Genomic DNA, 20,711 nt, shown 5'->3' with positions numbered 1-20,711 from the left:
CACTCTGCTGACACAGCTGGACAATCTCTTTCTGCATTGGCATGTTTATACCATCCACAATTCAAACATCTGTTATTTTGTCTGAACGTGCCTGCTCTTTCTTGTCTGGGTCCATTATTTGTGTCTGACCTGACCAATCTCTTGACCATGGCAATCAATTAGTCTTCCTGACTGTTATGCTGCCCATCCTCCATATCCTGAACTGATTTGATTTTTACATTCTCCAATTTGTTTTGGACCTCCTTCATACATTTTTCACCCAGTTCGATTGACCTGGCTATCTCAATTGTCTTCTCCAATGTGGGGTTCTTCGCCTGCCACATCGTTGTTGAATGCGAGGATCTGCCACATGCAACACCATCTGACCCCTTAAGTATTCATCTGCTACTCCTGTGAAAGCACAAGTGGCCATCAATCCCCTTACTGCAGCTAAATATGAGTCTATGCTTTCTTCTTTACCTTGTTTTCTCATGAAAAATCTATATCTTTCCAATACAATGTTAGTTTTATTTCCAAAATGTTTATTAAGTTTGGCAATCGCTGTGTCATATTTTCTAGCTCCACTCGAAGATTCTTCCCAGCTCACTTCATCATGTTCCAATTCAGGTAATGTCCTGAAAATCCTTAGTGCCTCTGCACCAATGCAACTTAGAAGTGTAGCCTCTTTCTGATCATTACTGTACCTTGAGCCTCCTATTGCCCTCAGATACACTTGGAAATTATCTTGCCATTGTTCCCAGGGGCATGTTGGATTCCCAGGCAATGGCAAAAACTTTACTGGGGCAGCTATGGTCTGCATGATACACTAGTATGCAATGAAATCCTTTTTTTTATGATCTCTTTATCTTGTTGTTCTCTTCTGTATTACACTTCACTTCTTTTACTTCTCTCTTTATTTGTATTGTTTATCCATCACTTCTGTATGTGAATTTTAAACGTGTCCAATTACCAAAATTTTTTTTATTTTTTTTATATTAGCACCTCCATATCACTCTCTCTCTTCGTTTGAACTTCTGTGGCGAATTGTACCTCTCTTACACCCAAAGCGTATAAAATGCTATTTGCTGCTTCGCCGCGCGTATCATTCACCGTTTGTTTCATCAAAAATGGCGGCACGCACAGCACGCACTAAGGTCCTTTCCTCTAGTGCACTAGGCGGTTGGCCCGCTCGCGCGTAACGTCCGTATGCTGCCGATCCCTGTAAGTCTATTCCTTTAAAGTTTTTTTCTTTCCCTTAATTGCGCCGCTCACCTGTTTCTTGACAGCGCATATATTTCTCTCATCACGTTTAAGCGCTTCAATCGCAGCTCCTCGTAACGAGCGGCAACAATGTTCGGAGCGTTTACTTCAATCGCTCACGCTGTGCTCGGGGGCTCTCTCCATGCAGTTAACTCCTCGTCGCCAATTGTTGTGTATTCTTGCGATACAAATATACATCACGCTTATGTTATATGATGAATGAAATCTTCAGTTTAATGGGAGAAGCCCCCAGGAGGCCAACTTCTTTCAGTAACATCTTCGTGTATGCTCTCATCAACATTCTGGAACCATACACGAAGATGTTGTTATAGTTACAGAACTTTGTGTGCATGCATTACTGTAACACTATCCTTACAGTCTCTAGCACTCTACGGGTAGAATTTTCAGTAAATTCGGCAGAAGTCTGAGGCAGCTAGCCTCCAATTTGTCTAGCAGAAGCTTCATTTTATTTGTGGAAACTTCCACTCACCAAGAAAGTTTTGCTACAACTTTCGCTCTATGTGCACCCACTAGCGGCTTTATGTCGAGTATTCAGCACGGTCTTTTGCAAGTTTCTGTAGTCTCCTCACTTGTTGCTGTGCTGTAATCAGTGGACCCATATGCAGGCAGAATGGGAACATAACCTAGGTGGACCAAAAACCCCATACTTTTCCCCCCAGGTAGTACGCAAAAGCATTGGGTGAGTGTTGGCAATAAAAGGCAGTGAGATTTTATTGCACACTTATGGTCATAACAAAACATAATTATAATTACATTACCCATAATATGCTGTATTTTTGAGCATCGGGTCCAGAGGTTACCCCCTCTGGCCCGTGCCGCCTTTCTTGTCCCACGACAGTGTGTGGTCACCGTTCGGTGACCTGTTTCTTTCTCTTTCTTCTCACCCTTTTTCTAGGGTGGGAGGGTTCTTGGAAAAAGAAGAGACTCTGTGTTCGCAGAGAACTCTGGCGTTTGGGTCCCCGTGCAGGGACCCCTGGGTCTTTGTTGTGCCTGTGTGGGGGGCTGGGTGCCACCCCCCTCCACCCCTGGCCGGCTGTTGCTGACAACAAAAATGTACCATGTGGTGCCTGAGACTACACTGATTCCTGCCCCCCTTCCTGACCCTGGTGCTTAGCACCCCTTTGGGGAGGAAGGGCGAGGTGTTGTTTCACACCTCGCCCTTCCTTCTACTCTTCCCAGGCCGGTGGCGACGGGTGTCGCTTTGTAGTTTACTGGGGGAGAGGGAGGAGCACCGGCTACACTTTTGTTGGGCTGCTGCTCGTCCCTCTCCCCTCCCTAGCTGCCATGGGGCACAGGTTACCAGGCCTGCGGCGTTGCCCACAACCCCAAGGACCTTGGAGTGTGCTCGCCATACGAGGTAGGGATCTCTTAGCACTCCCAAGTACTTGCTCAACCACCCATCTTTCATGCGTATTCAAAGAAGCCAAGAGCCTTTGCAAAAAACAACCACAGCGAAGCAGGTGATGCTGAGATTAACACGTTTTATTCATTCATTACCACAAGAATTTCCATGTTGAATTGGTTGTGTCTTACAGGCAAAGCGCGTGTGACAGCAGCAAGGGACATTGCATCAGGGGACTGACTCAGTGTTCTGTTTTTTGTGGGGGTTGTGTGGCAGAGAGCGGTGCATCTGTTACTGAGGGGAGCTTACAGTGAAGGCCCCCCAGACTACATCAACACCAACAAATGTGACGCAACTTAAAAGGCCAGCGCCTGTATATTTTTTGGTAGGACACTATCTCTAACTAAGCTCCTATCCCGACTCCCTTTTCCTCCTTCCCCATGCTCTGGCTGAGCGGCCTGGCCATTAGGACCTCATTTGTCGCCTGCTTTGTGCGTAAAGCTTTCCACACGGTGTGTTAAACAATTCATTCAGCGTGCCATTCACTAGGCACCTCAACCTCCTGCTGCAAAGACAGTTTACCCACAAAAAATTTGCTGGGGGTGCACTGCCACGGTGGAAGAACGTACAGAAACTAAAGCGTGGTCACTAATACATCTGGAATCGCATTCTCTTTTTTTTAATAATGTTTTGTGATGATAGCTAAGATGCTTAGCACCCCACTGACCATCTTGGAAGAGACTAAGTACTGTTTCTGTCAAAATTGTAGTGTGGCATTGTGTGCCCCTTAACGATTGATTTTTCACTTGCGGGATTCTATCTTTATTTTACAGCACTGTGATAACACGTTCACTGCCCACAGCTCCATAAAACTGAGCTGCGCTATTGCAGGTCTCCCAACCACCAATCTGCAATGTATCACGGCATGACTCAATAAGAGAATGCTAACCATTCGCTCGTTGTGACCTTCAGCCTCTGACCTGCTCCGTTCAGCCGCCATCTTACTTCCACTCCTCCCACCTTGCTCACATCCGGCTGAGTAGAACATCTCACCCGGTAAAGCCAATTACAGAGCGTCACCCGGAAGGACACTGTAGAGCAGCAAGCTGCTTCCTGTGGGATGCCTTCACGTGGGCCATTAGGGGGGGGGGGAACATTGCTACATTGTCAAAATTAAAACAAGTTTATTTAGACATTGCTTCAGTTTTACGTACAAAAGGGGCGAGCCAGGTCCTGAAGCCTTTAGAAGTGGGTCCAGGTGGCTATCTAGTCTTTTTTCAGAAGTTGATAAAAAAAGGAGAGTCAGCAAAAAATAAGCTTGGACGGGCAGAGAAGTGCTTTAATTAATCTCCTGGCTATTATTGACTGAGTGGAGGTGGCGGGGAGGGGCGGGGGGGGGGAATTCACATATGGCTGTGGAAGACCAGTGAGATGGATGGATGGATGGACAGCAAGTTGTGGAAGAGAGAGAAATAGAAGGATGAAGCGCATGCAGGGGCGGATTAGACATTGATGTAATCGGGCATTCACCCACTGGGCCGGCCCCACCCAAGGCATCAGGGCTGCTCTGGTGTTGATTTGGGGCCGCCTTGCTGTGTGTGGTCACATCCCTCCCGCCTCCCTCTCAAGCCATGGGCAGGCCGGCCCTGCCAGTCAACAAGGACAAAGCCCAACTAAAGGGCTCTCGAGCTACGGTCATTAGGGTCGACACTAGCCGGCTATATGGCCACATTTCCTGGAGGGCAGATAGCTCACTCCACTGGGTGCATGCTGCTCAGATCCAGGCGTACTCTGCCCAGAACGTCTTCGGGCACAGGCAGGGCCATGTCATTTCTTTTTCTGTTGTTGAGGACGTGTCCGATTGAAATGTCTTATATTAAGAAAGGTGCAGCAAGAACCTACGTTCTTGTACTGCTGACACTGCCATGCTAGCAATGGCTGTGTGCATCATCCTACTGTATGCCAGTGGTTATGAGGCAAAAGCATTCCCAATGCTGTATGAATACAGGATTAATGTAACATTTTTTTGAACGGGCTGATACCCTTACTGCCCGGGCCGTTGGTGGCCTCCCAGTCCGCCCCGACCGGAGAGAGGTAAAGAAGAGAGGAGAAGATGAGAGGAAAACCAAGGAAGGGAAAAGAGAAAGAGCAAGGTTAGATATTGACTGGGAGAGACGTGGCATAGGAATGAAGGGAAAGAGAAAGAGCAAGGTTAGATATTGACTGGGAGAGACGTGGCATAGTAATGAAGGGCAAGAGCAAGGTTAGATATTGACTGGGAGAGACGTGGCATAGTAATGAAGGGAAAGAGAAAGAGCAAGGTTAGATATTGACTGGGAGAGACGTGGCATAGTAATGAAGGACAAGAGCAAGGTTAGATATTGACTGGGAGAGACGTGGCATAGTAATGAAGGGAAAGAGAAAGAGCAAGGTTAGATATTGACTGGGAGAGACGTGGCATAGTAATGAAGGGCAAGAGCAAGGTTAGATATTGACTGGGAGAGACGTGGCATAGTAATGAAGGGAAAGAGAAAGAGCAAGGTTAGATATTGACTGGGAGAGACGTGGCATAGTAATGAAGGGAAAGAGAAAGAGAGACAAGGCGGGGTGCAAACCTTAGGAAACAAGAAAAGAGGAGAGGCAGAGCAAGAGGGAGTACTAGGGGGGTGCAAATGAGAGAGATGCTGAGGGAGTGGGAAGGAGAACAGAAGCCATAGAGAGGTTATCACAGGGGTACCCCAGGGGTGGCTGGGTGAGCTGCAAGCAGTGTGCAAAGGCAGATGCTGGGACAGCAAGTGTACTCTAGTTCGGTGGTGTGTGTAGAGACCCCACGTGAGCTGCTTCGCATTGTGGGGTGAATGAGAAAGGTTAAAGAGCACTGGGGTTGCGGAAGTTGTGTCCAGCAAAGCGTGCCTCCAGGCCAAGTTCCTCCTCGATCCTGATGGGAGAATAAGAAAGTGCTTTTAATGGAAGGACATTAAACAGGAAATGCATTCATTGCAATTACACCACCAGAACACTGGCACTTAAATGACACTGACAAGACACCCGCACTACACTTACACTACCAAATGCAGTCACTGGATTCGCACTGCCGACATGTTAGTGCTGCAATTGCAATGGCAGTACACCACTGTAATTGCACTACCAGTACACCACTGTAATTGCAATGGCAGTACACCACTGTAATTGCACTACCAGTACACCACTGTAATTGCAATGGCAGTACACCACTGTAATTGCACTACAAGTACACCACTGTAATTGCAATGGCAGTACACCACTGTAATTGCACTACAAGTACACCACTGTAATTGCAATGGCAGTACACCACTGTAATTGCACTACCAGTACACCAGCGCCTCAATTAAGTCACCACCACTTGACTGCATATCAGTCCTGGAGACGCTTTGCAAATTCACCAGCACTAGCAGTACACCTGCACTGCAGCACAGTACACCAGCACTGCAATTGCAGTGCCAGGCCAGTAGGAGGTCTCTTGCACTATCAGTACATCAACAGGGCAGTTGCACCAGCAGTGCGCGCGCGGACACACACACACACACACACACACACACGCACGCACGCACGCACGCACGCACGCACGCACGCACGCACGCACGCACGCACGCACGCACACACACACACACACACACACACACACACACACACACACACACACACACCTATTGGTGTCCATCTGTCTCACCCACTGCTCGCCGTACCGCTCGCCTAGCGGCCCTCTCCATGTTATTTGTTTGTTGGTTTCTTGTCTGCGTCCTCACGCCTAAGGGTTTATGGATGCGCACTACAAATAAACTAAAGTAACATGTCCGCTACCAGCACATACTACCAGCAGCAGAGTCACATAACAACTATAATCCAGTACCCCATTGCCTAAATTACAGTGCACCCGAACTGCTGAATAAAAGCCCCAATAAAAGCACTGCAATTAAACTGCAAGAATGCCAGCGCAGCGGAAATATTGCCAGTACAGTGGTACAGCAAGGGTGACACCAGAACATGACCACTGCAACTACGCAAACAACTCCCCAGCCCTGCCTTTAACCACCAGTACACCAGGGCTGCTATTCACAGTGCCTTATTTCAGCGGTGTAATTGCACTTCAAATACACCAGCGCCACTTCCGTAACACTACCTGGAAGACAACACTGCAACTGCAACACCACAACAAAGGCGCTGCTATTGCGCTGCCAGAGCCACTGCACCGGTATAACCCTCAATTTGCCAGCACTGCAATCACACTGCCAGTACAGAAGCACTACAGGTACACTGCCAATGCAATGGTGTGTCAATTGCACGCTCATTACACACGCATTGAAATGATCTTGCAGCTAATCAGTGATGCAATGACACTGCTGGTGCACATATACTGCAATGTCATTATAGGTACACGAGCAGTGTAATTACACTGACAGTAGTCCAGCGGCGGAAAGACACGACCAGTATGCTAGCACTGTGGCTACACTACACGCCCACAGCACTAGCATGACACGATCAACACACCAGCGCTGCACATATACTACCCATACACCAGCACTGAGATCACTTGCTCGGTACAGAAGCCTCTAAATTTGAGGTTCTTGCCACAGCCCGCCATGATTAGGCTGCCCAGCTCAAGAGGTTTAAGTGGGCCAGTACTGGCAGCACGCCCACATTACAATGTATTTATTTATTTGTGTTTGTATAGCGCAACATGCAGCCCATGGGCATCGCGGCGCTTGCAAGTCAATGAAAGAAAGCTTAATTGTAAAACAGTGATACAGTCTTAGTTACAGGCATGTTAAGTAAGCAAAGATAGGATGAGGCTTATCACAGTTCCCCATCACTGCATTACCCTACAAGCACTTTCTAACCCCGGCGGCGGCAGTACCGATCACTGAAATAACACTGCCAGTACACAATCAGTAGAACGACACTGCCAGTACAGCAGCATGGCACGTTCACTGCAAGCGGACCATCACTTCATTTACGCGGGCAATGCCCCATGGCTACCATTGCCCTGCCAGCAGCCCAGCGCTGCTACCACTTTCCCAGGAAAGGAGACACTGATACCGAGGGTCTTGCCACAGCTCTTCACCAATAGGTTAGGCTGCACACGAGCGTTTACGTCTGCTAAAAGGCTAACCCTCATGTGGAGTCACGTGCAAACTGCATACACTGTAATTACAGACCTCATTACAGCTACATGTTTCAACGCCTCTCCAATAATTACAGTGAAGTTACACGGGTCAGTGCACCTCCGCTGGAGCGTCCAACCCTGTTTACAGGCGCTGTAATTGCAGTGCCCAAACACTGCAGCTGAGCCACAGTTGCACATCCCCGTACGCCCACCCATTAGACACACTGCTCAGAAAACTTCCACTGAAGTTACAAGGCCTAACCCACTTGCACCTGAGTAACAATAAATAACATTATGCTGATGAATGCAAAAACACACCTAACCCGAACTACACTGGTATTGTCTCACAGTTAACTGCACAGCTCGGCTATACTGAGGTAGCGCTGTTGTTAACCTGCTCAGGACATTAACCTGGGATTCCGGCTTGCACTGCCTTTATCGCTGGGATGAGACTCGCATGCAAATGGCTATTCCCCTCTGGTATAGGCACAAAGAGCTATAGCGGGATGGGGGGCATCCTGGATAGGCCACAGACAATAGAAGAAGCCACTTTAGCTTATGCTCATTCTCACCTGAAGACATCTCCAATCGCTGGATAATTTTGAATCACAAGGGAGCTCATGTTCCTCAATTATGGTAATTTGGCGGTGGGGAGCCTTTACATGTTTGTGGCACCCGCTGCCAGATTGTGGTCATTCACCTGACGCAGGGAAAAATTGCATGGCGAGAGAAGGTGTATATGTGAGCATGGCAGGCAGCGAGCACAATGGATCCCTATGAGGTGCAAAGTCAGTAAATGCTGCCTGGCATGCTCACATGGCAGGCAGTGCTCACAATTACAATTAAACGCTGCCTGACATTTGCTTGTAATTGTACATGCTGAGGCAACATGTAAAATGGATCTGTATGGGGTTCACCTTCTTTATGCTACTGCTACAAGTTGTGTTCCGCTCCTCCTCTCCGCCATACAAATGTCTGAATATGTGCTGTGGTGTGAATGTAAGGCATTCATGTTACACCACTGAAGAACATAAGTTCCTTGGGGTTTTGTCCTAAGTGAAGTAGGGCAATCCAGGTGGGGACCTATTGCTCTCTGTGCATAAAAAGACAGCAGCTTGTGACACCAGAGGAGGCAGACACACTTCTAAGTTGCTCTTGCTCGGAGGAGATTTGCCTGGCACGTCGGGATGCGCTGCCTTTATGAGCCAGAACAGGCTTCTACCCCAATGGATGTCCTCCTGTGGTGTGGCACATACAGCGAGAGCAAAACGTGATTGAGGGGCACCTGAGAGAGCCGGGGTCCACAGAACAAGCTAATAGAGCTTTGGTTCATTCTCCCGTTTTTAAAATGAAAGTCACACTGTCCTCTTCACAGACAATGATGGAGCAAAACTACAGTGACACGGCTCACAACATCTGCATTGGAAGGTCATTGCAACAAGCATCTGAGCCTGCTTCCATTGATGTTTAACTGCATTTAAACACCACTGAACATGCATACAGTGAAATAAAACGTATCCATGTATAGAGCTGTCAAGTAATTGCCCTGTCCTGAACACACTAACAGGCTGATTTATTTTGAACCAGTAAATTGCCCAGTTAGACATGCAGACAGAAGATCTCGGCATGTTTATCTACCTCTGGACCATTTGGGTCAGGTTTCCCCTGATGGACAGGGGCACATAGCACTGGGGTTGCGGAAGAGAGGCTGGAATCCCTGTGCACACTGATATAATGACATAATGACGTCCCAATGTCTGAACGTCGTGGCTGCCATTAGTGATCATTGTGTATTTGTGAGGAATTCGACCACCCACGAGGTGGGTGTGCACTGGCCTGGGCATTTTTTAAATTTGGATAGAAATTGAATGATGGAAGATCAACCTCCGGAAAATGTGTGGGGCCAATCCACACACATTTTCCTATTCTCACCGCACAACATACATATAGACCTGTGTACTCTGGGGGGCCACAGCCTACAGGTGCCGTCCCATGCGTCATATGTAGTTGCCAAAAGCTCCATGACTCCATCGGCCTCCTTTGTTAACTACTGGTGGCAGCCTCGCATACTAATCAGAGTTAATTCAAACAAACCCACAGGAGGCCTGGTCGCAGGACTAACAAAGGACAGGAAACCCCCAACAACCTTTAATATACACTGTCAACCTGAAGCCAGATCCTGCCTCTCAGTATCAAGGGCATGCCTTGTTGCTGTCATGCTTGGAACTATGTATTTACAGTAGTCATTCACGCAGGGGGACCCCATTCAGAAGGTACGAGTATGTGGTTTGGTGGAGACCACAAGTCTGGTCCCGCCGCAGCTTCAAGGGAGACCTGCCACTTTAATCAGGAACCACAGAGAGCTCAATTAACCAGAGAGATCCTTTGATCCACAACAGACAGGAAGATGGGTGGGACTTAGTGTTACATGTTTTCACCCCTTTACCTTTTCTGTTGCAAAGCACTCTGGTTATGACCTGACGTATACAGGAGATTGTTGGCGGGACCCAGAATTGGTTAATTAAGGTAGACTTAGCCTACACCAGCGGTATTCAAACTGTAGGGCGCGACTCCCCCAGGTTCCGCGGGTGCATCCCTGGGGGCCCTGAGAGTTCAGCATGAAATATAAAATAAAATAAAACTTTATTTTTTTGTAGATTGGAAGAAATGGGCAGAGATGGCTCACATAATAATTTGGCATTTATATAGCGTTACAAACCCTCAGGTATCTGAGCGCTGAAGGATGAAAGGCTGAGTTTGGCCCTGCCGGGATTCGAACCTGCGTTAGCAGGCTCTGCACGGATGTCAAAGCGAGCGTTCTACTCGCTGTGCCACTTGACCAGCTTGGTTGGGCTCAAGCATGAAACTGTCTCAGGCAACAATGAAAAAGTGGGCCGCAGTTGTAAATGGATATTCATAGTCGCAGACTGGGCCTCATTACAAATATGGTGGTACGGTAACAACGGTTGCTACCATACCGCCATAGTACGAGTTGTGCTCGCAGTGCCTGACAGCCCACCAGGTCTGACCTGGCAGGCCATGCCGCACCCTCGAGCACAGCTCGTCGGATGCACCGGAACTGTTATTAACGGTGCCGGTGCATCCAAGGTCCCCATTCCTATGGGGCTTAATTGGGAATGGGGATCTACCGGTACCGTCACCCGCGAAAGGGCAATTATCAGGTCCGCCTATCTTGGTAGACCCGGTAATTGCCCATTCGCGGGTGCCGGATCTGGATGGAACTCCGGCGGCAGCCGTGCCGGTTTTGCCGGCAAAGCTACCACCAAGGCTGTAATGAGGCCCACTGTTTCAATAGTACCCAAGGGGGTGCTTTGTGTTAAAATGTAAGTAAATTGTGATATATTCAGCAACAATGGTAAAAATTACTAACTGCATAGTTAAGTAACTCATCAAACTGGTCCACATTGGCCAAAATGGTGGCCCATTTTGACTGGCCCACACTAGCATTTTACATTTTTGGTACAGGGATTGCCCTATAGGCCAGTCCGAGCCTGGCGGCTCATCCATAATGGCGAGGGGGCGCCCACCTAGTGGTCCCTCAACCATTATGGAGGAGCTAAGGAGCCAGCCCAGTGAAACAGTGAACACTCCCTCAGCTGCTTTTTCCAGCTGATGGAGTGCTCCTGGGCTGGCTGAACTGTCAAAGGGAAACATTGTTTCCCTTTGACAGTTCAGTTTAGTTCCCCAGCCACACATGCTCACTGAGCCATGAATGTGCTGGGGCGTTTTGCTTTGCTAGCATTGCATAGCTCATTGGAAATGCTGTCTGGGGCACTTCATGTCTGTATGTCCGAGGGGGAACTCCTACGCCTCCTCGCACATACGGACAGAGCAGCGTGGAGCAGGGCGTTTCAGCACCCACACGCAGGCCAATGCAGAAGGTTTGTTTATGTTCTTTCTTTTTATTTAAACATGTGTATGGATGTGTGTATGCTTATATTATGAGTGAGTGTATGGTGATGGATGCTTGTGTGAATGATAGAGTGATTGCTGTATGAATCTGCAGCTCCTTGCATACACACATAATCATGTTGATTATGTTAGGCCTAGTGGGGCCCAGGGGGCAGGGATGGTATCTTTTTACTGGACATCTATCATAGATGTCCAGTAAAAAATGTCATGCCTGCCCCTTGGGCCCCCCAGCACCAATTGCAAACAGTTTGACTATTTACCCATTTTTTTGTTAAAAGTATGCTCTACAATGCAACATTTTAACCCATTATTTAAAAAGAAATTCACAGGGGGAAATCCCCCGAACACCCTTTTATTGGTTCGGGCTCCCTCACAATGCTCGGTCGCTATGGCATTTTTGGGGGAAATAGTTTTTCCCCTCCACTTAAAAAAATCACCAGCGCCACTAGCCTTCAGAATGTGTTTGGAATGGGATGGGGGGAACCCAGGGACTATGGTGGGAGCACAATGGGCGTGAACCATGGGATAGTGGTGGGAGCAGAGCGGGGAGAGCCCAGGGTGTGTGATGGGGTGGGGAGAGACTAGGGACTGGGTAGGAGTGGGATGAGGGAGCCCAGCGACTGTGATGGGAGCAGGTGACGGCGTGCAATATATACTGTCCATTTGGAATTTCTGGGGGGTCCCGACCTGCCCAAACTTTGCTCAGGGGGGCCCCGGCCAAAAAATTTTGAAGACTACTTGCCTACACCAATCACTGGGGCCCATTTGGCTTTAAAAGAGTGTTGAGTCCCTCTTTTGGCAGATCATCTGAAGACTTTGCAAGGAGTAACAGAAGAACTAATTTGGAACCTGGCTGAAGGTAGACTGCCTTAAAACATTTGTCAGTGACGGAAGGCCATGATTTCCGAAGTGGGAAGCAATATCCCTCCCCTAAACATCTCCCAGGGAACAGAGAGAGATACTGAACCCAGAGGATCCTCCAGCAGCTCCAGAACCGGTTTCCAGCCAGCACACTGCGAGCCCTGCTAGGCTCTGCAGCAAGCTTCTTAGGTGGGAAGTTCCAGAGAGTCTATGAACCAAACCAAGGACAAGGCCGTTGCCTGCAACACTCTCCTCAGCTTTGGGCTGCCCGCCTTAAAGGACGATACAAGCCCAGTGAAGAAGCTAGGTGGTGTGCATCGACAAGCATCAACCAGCATCTGCCTTAAAGGACATTTTCGAGCCAGTCGAGCCCCTCGAGCTGCAACCAACTGCACCACTGACTGTTGTCATGCTGCAGTCGCTAACGTTGTTCAAGACAGCTCGACCAGTGCTTCAGACCCACCAACCAGCACTGAGACAATGGGCCTCATTCCGAGTCCAGCGCTAACCAATGGCGGTAGTAGCGCCTTGGTCGGCACCGGACCCGTACCGGCACCGCCCTGGTGGAATGGGAAATTACCGCCCTATTCCGAGTTGACCAGGGCGGTAATTTCCCATTCCCCAGGGCTCTTCCCCATTCCCAAATGAGCCCCCATAGGACTCAATGGCAATGGGGAAATTGTAAATAACGGTGACCGTACTTTACGGTCACCGTTATTGGCTAAAAAGCCCCTTTGCGCCCTCGTCCCTAACGCCTGCTAAAAGCTAAAAGCAGGCGTTAAGGACGAGGGCGTAAAGGGAACTCGGAATGTGGCGGTTGGGGATTACCGGCACCGGTCTCGTTAACGGTGACCAGTATCCCTTACCGCCATACTCGGAATGAGGCCCAATGATTCCTGACCTCGAGCTTCTGTGTAGGCCAGCCTGCAGCTGTCTATCAAGCCTTTGCTCGCCGAACTGCCTGCCGCCTGATACCCGCAGCTGTCTCCTGTCTTGAAATCTGTTGCAGATGCTGCAAAGCGCCCTGAAACCAACTCTACACTATCGAGCACCAAGAACCTCTACACGCAGAAGGCATATTATGTTTCTGTCCCCCTGGTCCTTCTCCGAAGTTCCCTAGTGACAACTACTCTCCTGTCAGTATCCAGAGTGCACCCCTTTTCCTTCTTTGAAACTGTCTGTCATCTGCATTCCTTTACAGGGTGGGTTGTATTTTGTAGTGTGCTAGAACTGTCTGCTGTGATAATAATAAAGTAGATATTTTTATACAACCATGACTGGACAGCGCCTTTTATCATTGGGTAATAATTGTATTTTCGCTGTCTTTCAACTACCCAACGATCCACGAACTTGCGGAGATAAGCCTGCCGTTCCATTCACGTTACCAAAATTGGACACAGAGGTTTATAATTTGCTTGTGTTTCCAATCTGTTAGGATCCTTTCTGGTGTACTAGTGGTGTGGGGCTGATTGATGGTTTAGAAACCAATATTCATCTCTGGACCACTGGTGCCCCGAAAGTTGATTCGTCACAGTATTACACTGCACACGAGTGCTGTATTGGTAGGCTACGCTGCACACAGACATTTGTTTCGGCAAGTTTGCTGCTCACAGGTTTTGTACCATTAGAATGCACTAAACACAATGTTTTATTGTGGAATACTTTACATGTTGTGAGTGTGAGTTATTACTAAAGTGCATTGCACACATGTATGAAATTGGCGTAGAATGTTATTCATAATTGTACCTGAGTGACACATGGTCAAGGGTATTGCATCGACCAGTGCATACACACACGTGCTTATCAGAGGACTAAACAATATAAATGTGTTGTATAGTGGAGTTATTACTGGAGTGGCACACTGCACACCTGTCTTGTGTTCGAGGCGGGACCTGTGCAGAGGTGTATTACTGAAGTGCACGGGACAGAGGGGCTGTATTAGTGGAATACACTGAACACAGGTGTAGTATCAGAGGAGTACACTGAAAACCTTGTTTTCCGTTTTTAGCTGAAATATTAAGTTCCACAAATGAGTATTTACCTCATGAGCTGGTTATACTTTGCCAGGCGTTCAGATCTGCAAGGGGCGCCTGTCTTGATCTATCAAACAAATAAAGAAAATTCATTAGTCAGACAAAAAGAAACACATAATTCATGGGCAACTTCTAGCTTCTGTATACATGGGCTGAGCTCAGCCTTACGCAGCAAAGACTTCGCTCATGGCAACTAAGTTTCCATTTTTATTCCATTGGACAACCCCTCCCCCAAAACCCCACATCCCTACACACAAACACACACGCGGTGTTGAAGGCCGAGCAATGGTACACATGACACTCAATTACTGTGGGTCAAATGGATGCTTTTATTAAGTGTTTCTTCAGGGAAGGGGTTGGATAGAAATGCCTTTCAGATCTCGGGAAATGTCTACAAACAATAAGGTTGCCCCTAAAGCCGATAGTGTCAGGGATGGCACAATGCAAAGTGTGGCTTTCTCCAGGCGTCCAATGCCTTCAAAGATGGGAGCCCAAGTCCTGAAGTTCCTAATCTAAGCTTAATAGTCTTTGCCACTCCTGGAACACCCTATACTACAAAACAATGTTCAAAAGGTATGGCCAACAGAATATCCCAATTCCTAATCTTCATCTTTACGCCTCCTGGTTAACTAAACATTCCAGATTAATTATTCCAAGCTTTGGCCAACAAAAGGACCAGCCTAGTCTAATAAAAGAAATCATGGTTTACTCACAGTCTGGACCCCTCTCCAGTTTTCCTGATTTTACTGTGGCATTCAAGACAGCTCCCAAGTTTCATGCTTCTGAGGTTTTCCGTTTCTAAGGATCTACCTCAGCCCCTGGTTTCTCCAGCTTTTGCTGGGTTTCCTGCAACACTCCTTGTGGAACTGGCTTTCTTTGCATGCACTCTAGGTCTCCCCAACAACTTGGTTTTCTTCTGCATTCACTTGAGGTCTCCCTGAGACTTTGGGTTTCTTCGGTATTCACTTAAAGTCTCTTCAAGACCCTGAGTTTCCTAAATATTAATTTGCGGTCTCTCCCAGACATTGGGGTTTCCCAGTATTCACTGGAGGTCTCTCACAGACCCTGGGTTTCTTCTGCATTCCCTTCAAGCCTCTGCTGGACCTTGTGTTTTTTCAATATTTACTTGAGATCACTCCCAGACTGTAGGTTTCTTCAGCATTCACCTGAGGCCTCTCTCAGTCCAAGGGTTTCATCGCTTTTCACTTGAGGTCTCTCCAACGCCTTGGGTTTCTTCAGCAGTCACTTGAGGTCTCTCCAACGCCTTGGGTTTCTTCAGCAGTCACTTGAGGTCTCTCCAACGCCTTGGGTTTCTTCAGCAGTCACTTGAGGTCTCTCCAACGCCTTGGGTTTCTTCAGCAGTCACTTGAGGTCTCTCCAACGCCTTGGGTTTCTTCAGCATTCATGTGAGGTCTTTACCAGAGCTTGGGTTTATTCACCATTCACATGCGGTCTCTCCCAGACCTTCGGTTTCTTCACTATTTACTTGAGGCCTCTTCCAGGCCATGTATTTCTTCAGTGTTTACTTGAGGTCTCCCCCAGTCTGTGGGTTACTTCAGCATTCACTCTAGGTCTCTCTTAGAACTTGGGGTTCTTCAGCAGTCACCCGATATCCCTCCCAGCTGTGGGTTTCTTAATCATTCAGAAAAATTGGTGTTCCTCCCCAGCATGTAGGGTCCTGTTCAGGCAGGTGATATTGTGTCACTCTCCTGCCAGGGCTCTCTCCTTGACAGGAAGCTTGGCGTTCAGGCCTCCTTCTGCTCGACTCAAGGGCCTTTCACTACGTCTGCCTTTCTCCCAGCAGCACACCCCCGGCTCAGTTCTCTGGGTTGGCTCTCTCCAGAGTAACTGCCATACGCGTGCCAAGGCATGAGCCATCACTTTCCAGGTTGTGGCCTCTCCGTGTGCCCATGGACAGTTAGGATGCATGTCAGCGTCGCTCCAAGCTTATGCCATTTCCTTTCCTTTTCCCTCTAGTTATAAGTTCCTTTGAGGTTTTGGAACTTGTCTCAGGGCTGGGGAATGGCCTATGCCGTCACAGGTTTGTTTCGGGCTTTGGATTTTTCAAACTTCAGGATTTCCTTAACCAATCTACTTCTGTCTTTCTACCTGACTCCTTTTCTAATGGCTAATCAGGTGATTTCCTTCACCTGTTCAGTCTGCATCCTTAAAAGTGTCCAGTAGCATTGCTGTCCTCTTGGAACCCGTGTGGTGCATGTGTGGTCATCGATGACATCTGCTGCTACAGGGTAATGACGTGCAGCATTTTCGCTGCTTCTCTGCCCAACCATGCAGACCAGTTCTCTTGATGAATTTGGGAACTTCTTTGCTCCTGGTCAGGGTACTTCGCACTCTGGGCCGGTGGAGCTAGGCCGGGTTCACTCATTGCATAGAAAGGGTTGACAAAACTGGGGAATGGGTGATGCCCTATGATCCGGATACACTCCATATACTATGGAGTTACCCTACAAGGATGAATGAGAATGTTCTACTGGGTTTTTATTAGAAATCCCTGATAATATTTTCCTGAGTGTTTTCAGAGCAGAGATCTGCAACACCCTTGAGGGTGTAAATAACCCTGTGACTTGGTGGGGGTGGCACTCCTTCAACCTTCTGGCCACTCCTTCCACCTTTTGTCCACTCCTTCCACCTTCTAGGAGGTGTATTTGGCAGTGCCCGGACCAACCCAGTCCCTAACAGCTCGCCTCCTCATGCAGCAAGATGGGGAGTTTGTTAAAAAAACACACACACACACACGCACGCACGCACGCACACACACACACGCACACACACGCACACCCCCTCCCCCCCCAACCATTGGGACGAGGCTTGGGGGCCCTTTCGACTTCTGTTTTCATTCATTTATTTTGGTTTTGTAAAGCGCCAACAGCGAGCACAGTTACTTCACAGCACCCTAAGTGGAGGGAAAGAAAAGGGTAGGGGAAGGGGTTGAAGAGGTCTGATCCTTTGAAGCCTTGTAACACCCAGGCGCAGTGAAAGGCCAGGAAAGTGAGCTTGGGTGTGCATTACAACTAAGTAGGGCAGCATAAGAATAAGTGCAGGTGAGAGCAGGCATGTGAAACAACCAGTCTGGCAGATCTTCAGAACCAACATAGGTTCAGCGTGCGGGGGGGGGGAGGGGACAATAATATTATCAGGGATCAAAAGGAAGCGTGAAACGGAGTGCCTTCAACCATTTTCTGAACAGATGAGGGATGGGAAGGTTGTTCCACAGGGAAGCTCCAGCAGTGTTTAACAGCCGGCCACAATCTTTCTTTTTCTTAGCAAAAACAAGGCACTGCTTGAAGATTTTCCATTAGATGTAGACCCAGCACAGTCGTCAGAAGGCTTGACTTATGATGCGCAAGATCCCTGCCTCTCTACCAGTACCCCTGCGAGAGTGAGTGGAGGGCTTGTGTGATATGGTTTCTGAGTTTTAAGCCCAGGAGCAGCCTGTCAGCCTTGTTTTGGATTCTTTGTAACAGCTGTGTCAAGCCTTTCCAGAGACCGCAGTACAAACAGGTACAATAGTCTGTAGGGGAACGAACCAAGGTTCTCTTCACTTCCACTTTATGGGACATATATAGGAAGGGCAAATGCGTTCCAGCATGTGATATGATATGATGAGACTGTCACGACTCGCTCCCTTCGCTCCCGTTCCCACCATTTGGGGGCATGATTTGGGGTTTATTCCCTACTGGACTTTTCCTCCGAACTTTATGCTACAGTGCTGTGATGATTTGGGAGCGCTAAATCCCTATTTTCCCAGCTACTTCCCTTCCGGATCCATTCCAGGTTTTTGGCAGCCAGCATGCTTCTTTAACCAAATGACTATGCTTCCCAGAATGCCTGGCCCACTGCTCCACCTCCACCCTTGCAACACAAGGTTGGGTGGAGGATAGGTAACAGCTGTGGCGGCAGGTGCAGCAATCAGCACACCCGAGGCGTGTGCTCGTTAAGCAGCTTTAAAAGCCTCAGTCTTACTTCAGTCCAGCGCTGGTCATCGATCGCAGTGTTCCTGTTTTTGACTAGTCCCTGGTTCCTGGTTCCTGGTTCCTTGCCTTTGTACCTACTTCCTTGTTCCTGTTTTCTTGTTTCCTCCGCCCTGAATTTCGGATTCATGCGCTAATTGATTTCTGCTCCCTTGATTTCCCTTTTTGTCTTCCTCTGTTTGCAGGCAGCAATTCTCAGTGCTTTCCCCTTTTAGATGCAGCCCAGTTTGTCTGTGTTCTATATTTCTTTGACTCTGTCCTTTGCTGCTGTTACCCATTTGCCTTAGCCTTCCTCTTAGTTTAGTTTCCTGTCTTTTCCATGGAGGGGTAGGGAGAAGTTTGCATAGGTTATTTCGTTTTTCCCTGCTCCTGATCCTTACTTTCTAGAGGATCCATTCCATGTTTTCCACTGCACTTCTGCATTTATTTTCCCTTTGATTATTAGGTGTGGTGTGCGGTAGTAGCTAGCTCCTGTGTGAATGCTTATGTTTTCCTCACTATTTTGTAAACACTATTCCCACTTAGGTATTTAGTTTTCCTTCCATTGCTGTTCTAGCCTTTCGGGGTCCCAGTTTCTTCAACAGGATTCGTGGGCTAGCTGACATTCAAGAGGTTTATCTCGTCCTCGTGAGTACAGTTCTTAAGTTCCCTTATGTAATACCATCAAGAGTGTTAGTACACAGATCCTGTCATTGCTTGCCCTCCACGTGGGTTTAGCGCTGTCAGTACCTGTAACAGCAATTGGGGGTAAGGCGCTTGCCGACTTTCCTCGCGGTCAGGTGCTTACCCCACATCCCTTTTCATATATTGGTTTTGATGTCACACTCTATTTGCACTCCTGGGTTCTAGCATACCTGAGTCGTAGTTCCTGGGTGCACATTTCCCTTGCCATATTCGCTGCCTTTGTACTCGCCTGACTAATCCTGACAGAGTCATTTATAACGCAGCTAGACACAAGTGTTTCTAGGCGCGATAGGCGGTGGTAGTGGGATTTCCTAGAAATATCCTGTAGTTGAGTGGAAAAGGTGAGGAAGACATCATAGGTAAACCCTCGTTTTTTACTGCTAATACAATAGGGAGGTGGGGGAGTACCCAGAGTGGTGAGTTAGGTGAAGGGGAATTCGGGGCGAAGGGCGAGCCAAGGTTAGTTATCTCTGTTTTTGATGTGTTGAGGGTGTTATCTACCAAAGGTCCAATCATTGATACTAGGCAAGCAGGCAGATATGAAAGGGATCAGCCAGACTGAAACCAATGCGGGTATCTTCTCTATAGGTCCAGAAGGCAGCAGCAAAGAGATCAGCAAGTGGCTTAAGATTTGCTTTAGGGGAGGGGCTGAGTAGAGCCTAAAATGTCTGCTTCGAACATCAACTCTGTGGTCACGACGGGCCTGTGGATTTTCTACCTGCCACCGCGGGGTTGGGGAATGGCAGGAGGGGGCCAATGATATCGGGAACTGATTCCAGTGATCAGCTCTGGGCTTTCCCTCCTCCGAACTTTCCAATTTGGAATCCCTGCTGTGGTGGGTCTTTGGCGGTGCGTAATACCAAAATGACACCCGAAGGTGAGAGTCCGGCCTGGTGAGGTGGTCTCAAGGGGGAAGTGCAGGGTTTGTTGGGAGCATGGCCCCAGTTTGACAGATTTATAGAATGATGGCTGACCAGAGAACAGCAGCCTTGATGGCAAGAAAGACAAAAGGTGGATGCCGACTTGCCAGAGCCAACACCTAGAAAGAGCTCATGAGGGTTTGTTATGCCCCATCCACCCAGCTGGATCAAGGAACGGCTAAAATTAGGGTGCTTGGAGTCCCTTCTAGGATTTCTTCAAAATGACTACATGCTTCCTTCAGATTCTTCCTGGATGCCCAGGTGGGCACTCTGGACAATGTTGTCCCTTTTCATGTCAAGGATGCCTATCGTTTTCCACCAGGGAAGTCGCAGCAATCTAAGTTGTATACATGATAAATAGTGGTGATGGTCCTACAGTGCCCTGAGATGTGAAGCCACATTTGGGTGGTGGCAGCAAACCCCTTTTAATGACTCGAGCAAGACCGCAATGCACAGGCGGTGTGAACTCTTGCAGACTCGGCAAACTTGGTGGTCCTCTCTCTGTCTGGCACCCGGCTAAATTGAGAGTACTTTATCATGCAA

At 48.2% G+C, this 20,711-nt stretch overlaps 1 protein-coding gene across 1 annotated transcript in view; it reads right to left on the bottom strand.

The window, feature by feature from the left end:
* Positions 1–2,724: 2,724 nt before the first annotated feature.
* Positions 2,725–20,711, bottom strand: part of ENO2 (enolase 2) — a 120,986-nt gene continuing 102,999 nt past the window's right edge. Inside the window, exons 11-12 of the mRNA XM_069650646.1 lie at positions 14,581–14,639; positions 2,725–5,540 (exon numbers count right to left, since the gene is read on the bottom strand). Coding sequence (XP_069506747.1) covers positions 5,471–5,540; positions 14,581–14,639 — 129 coding nt within the window. The 3' untranslated portion in view covers positions 2,725–5,470. The remainder of the gene's footprint in view (positions 5,541–14,580; positions 14,640–20,711) is intronic.

Source organism: Ambystoma mexicanum, chromosome 3p (genome assembly GCF_040938575.1).
Source record: "Ambystoma mexicanum isolate Mex_15411 chromosome 3p, UKY_AmexF1_1, whole genome shotgun sequence".
In the NCBI taxonomy this organism is placed as follows: Eukaryota; Metazoa; Chordata; class Amphibia; order Caudata; family Ambystomatidae; genus Ambystoma; species Ambystoma mexicanum.
The sequence above is the reverse complement of the archived record's forward strand: the minus strand, read 5'-3'. Positions and strand labels throughout refer to the sequence as shown.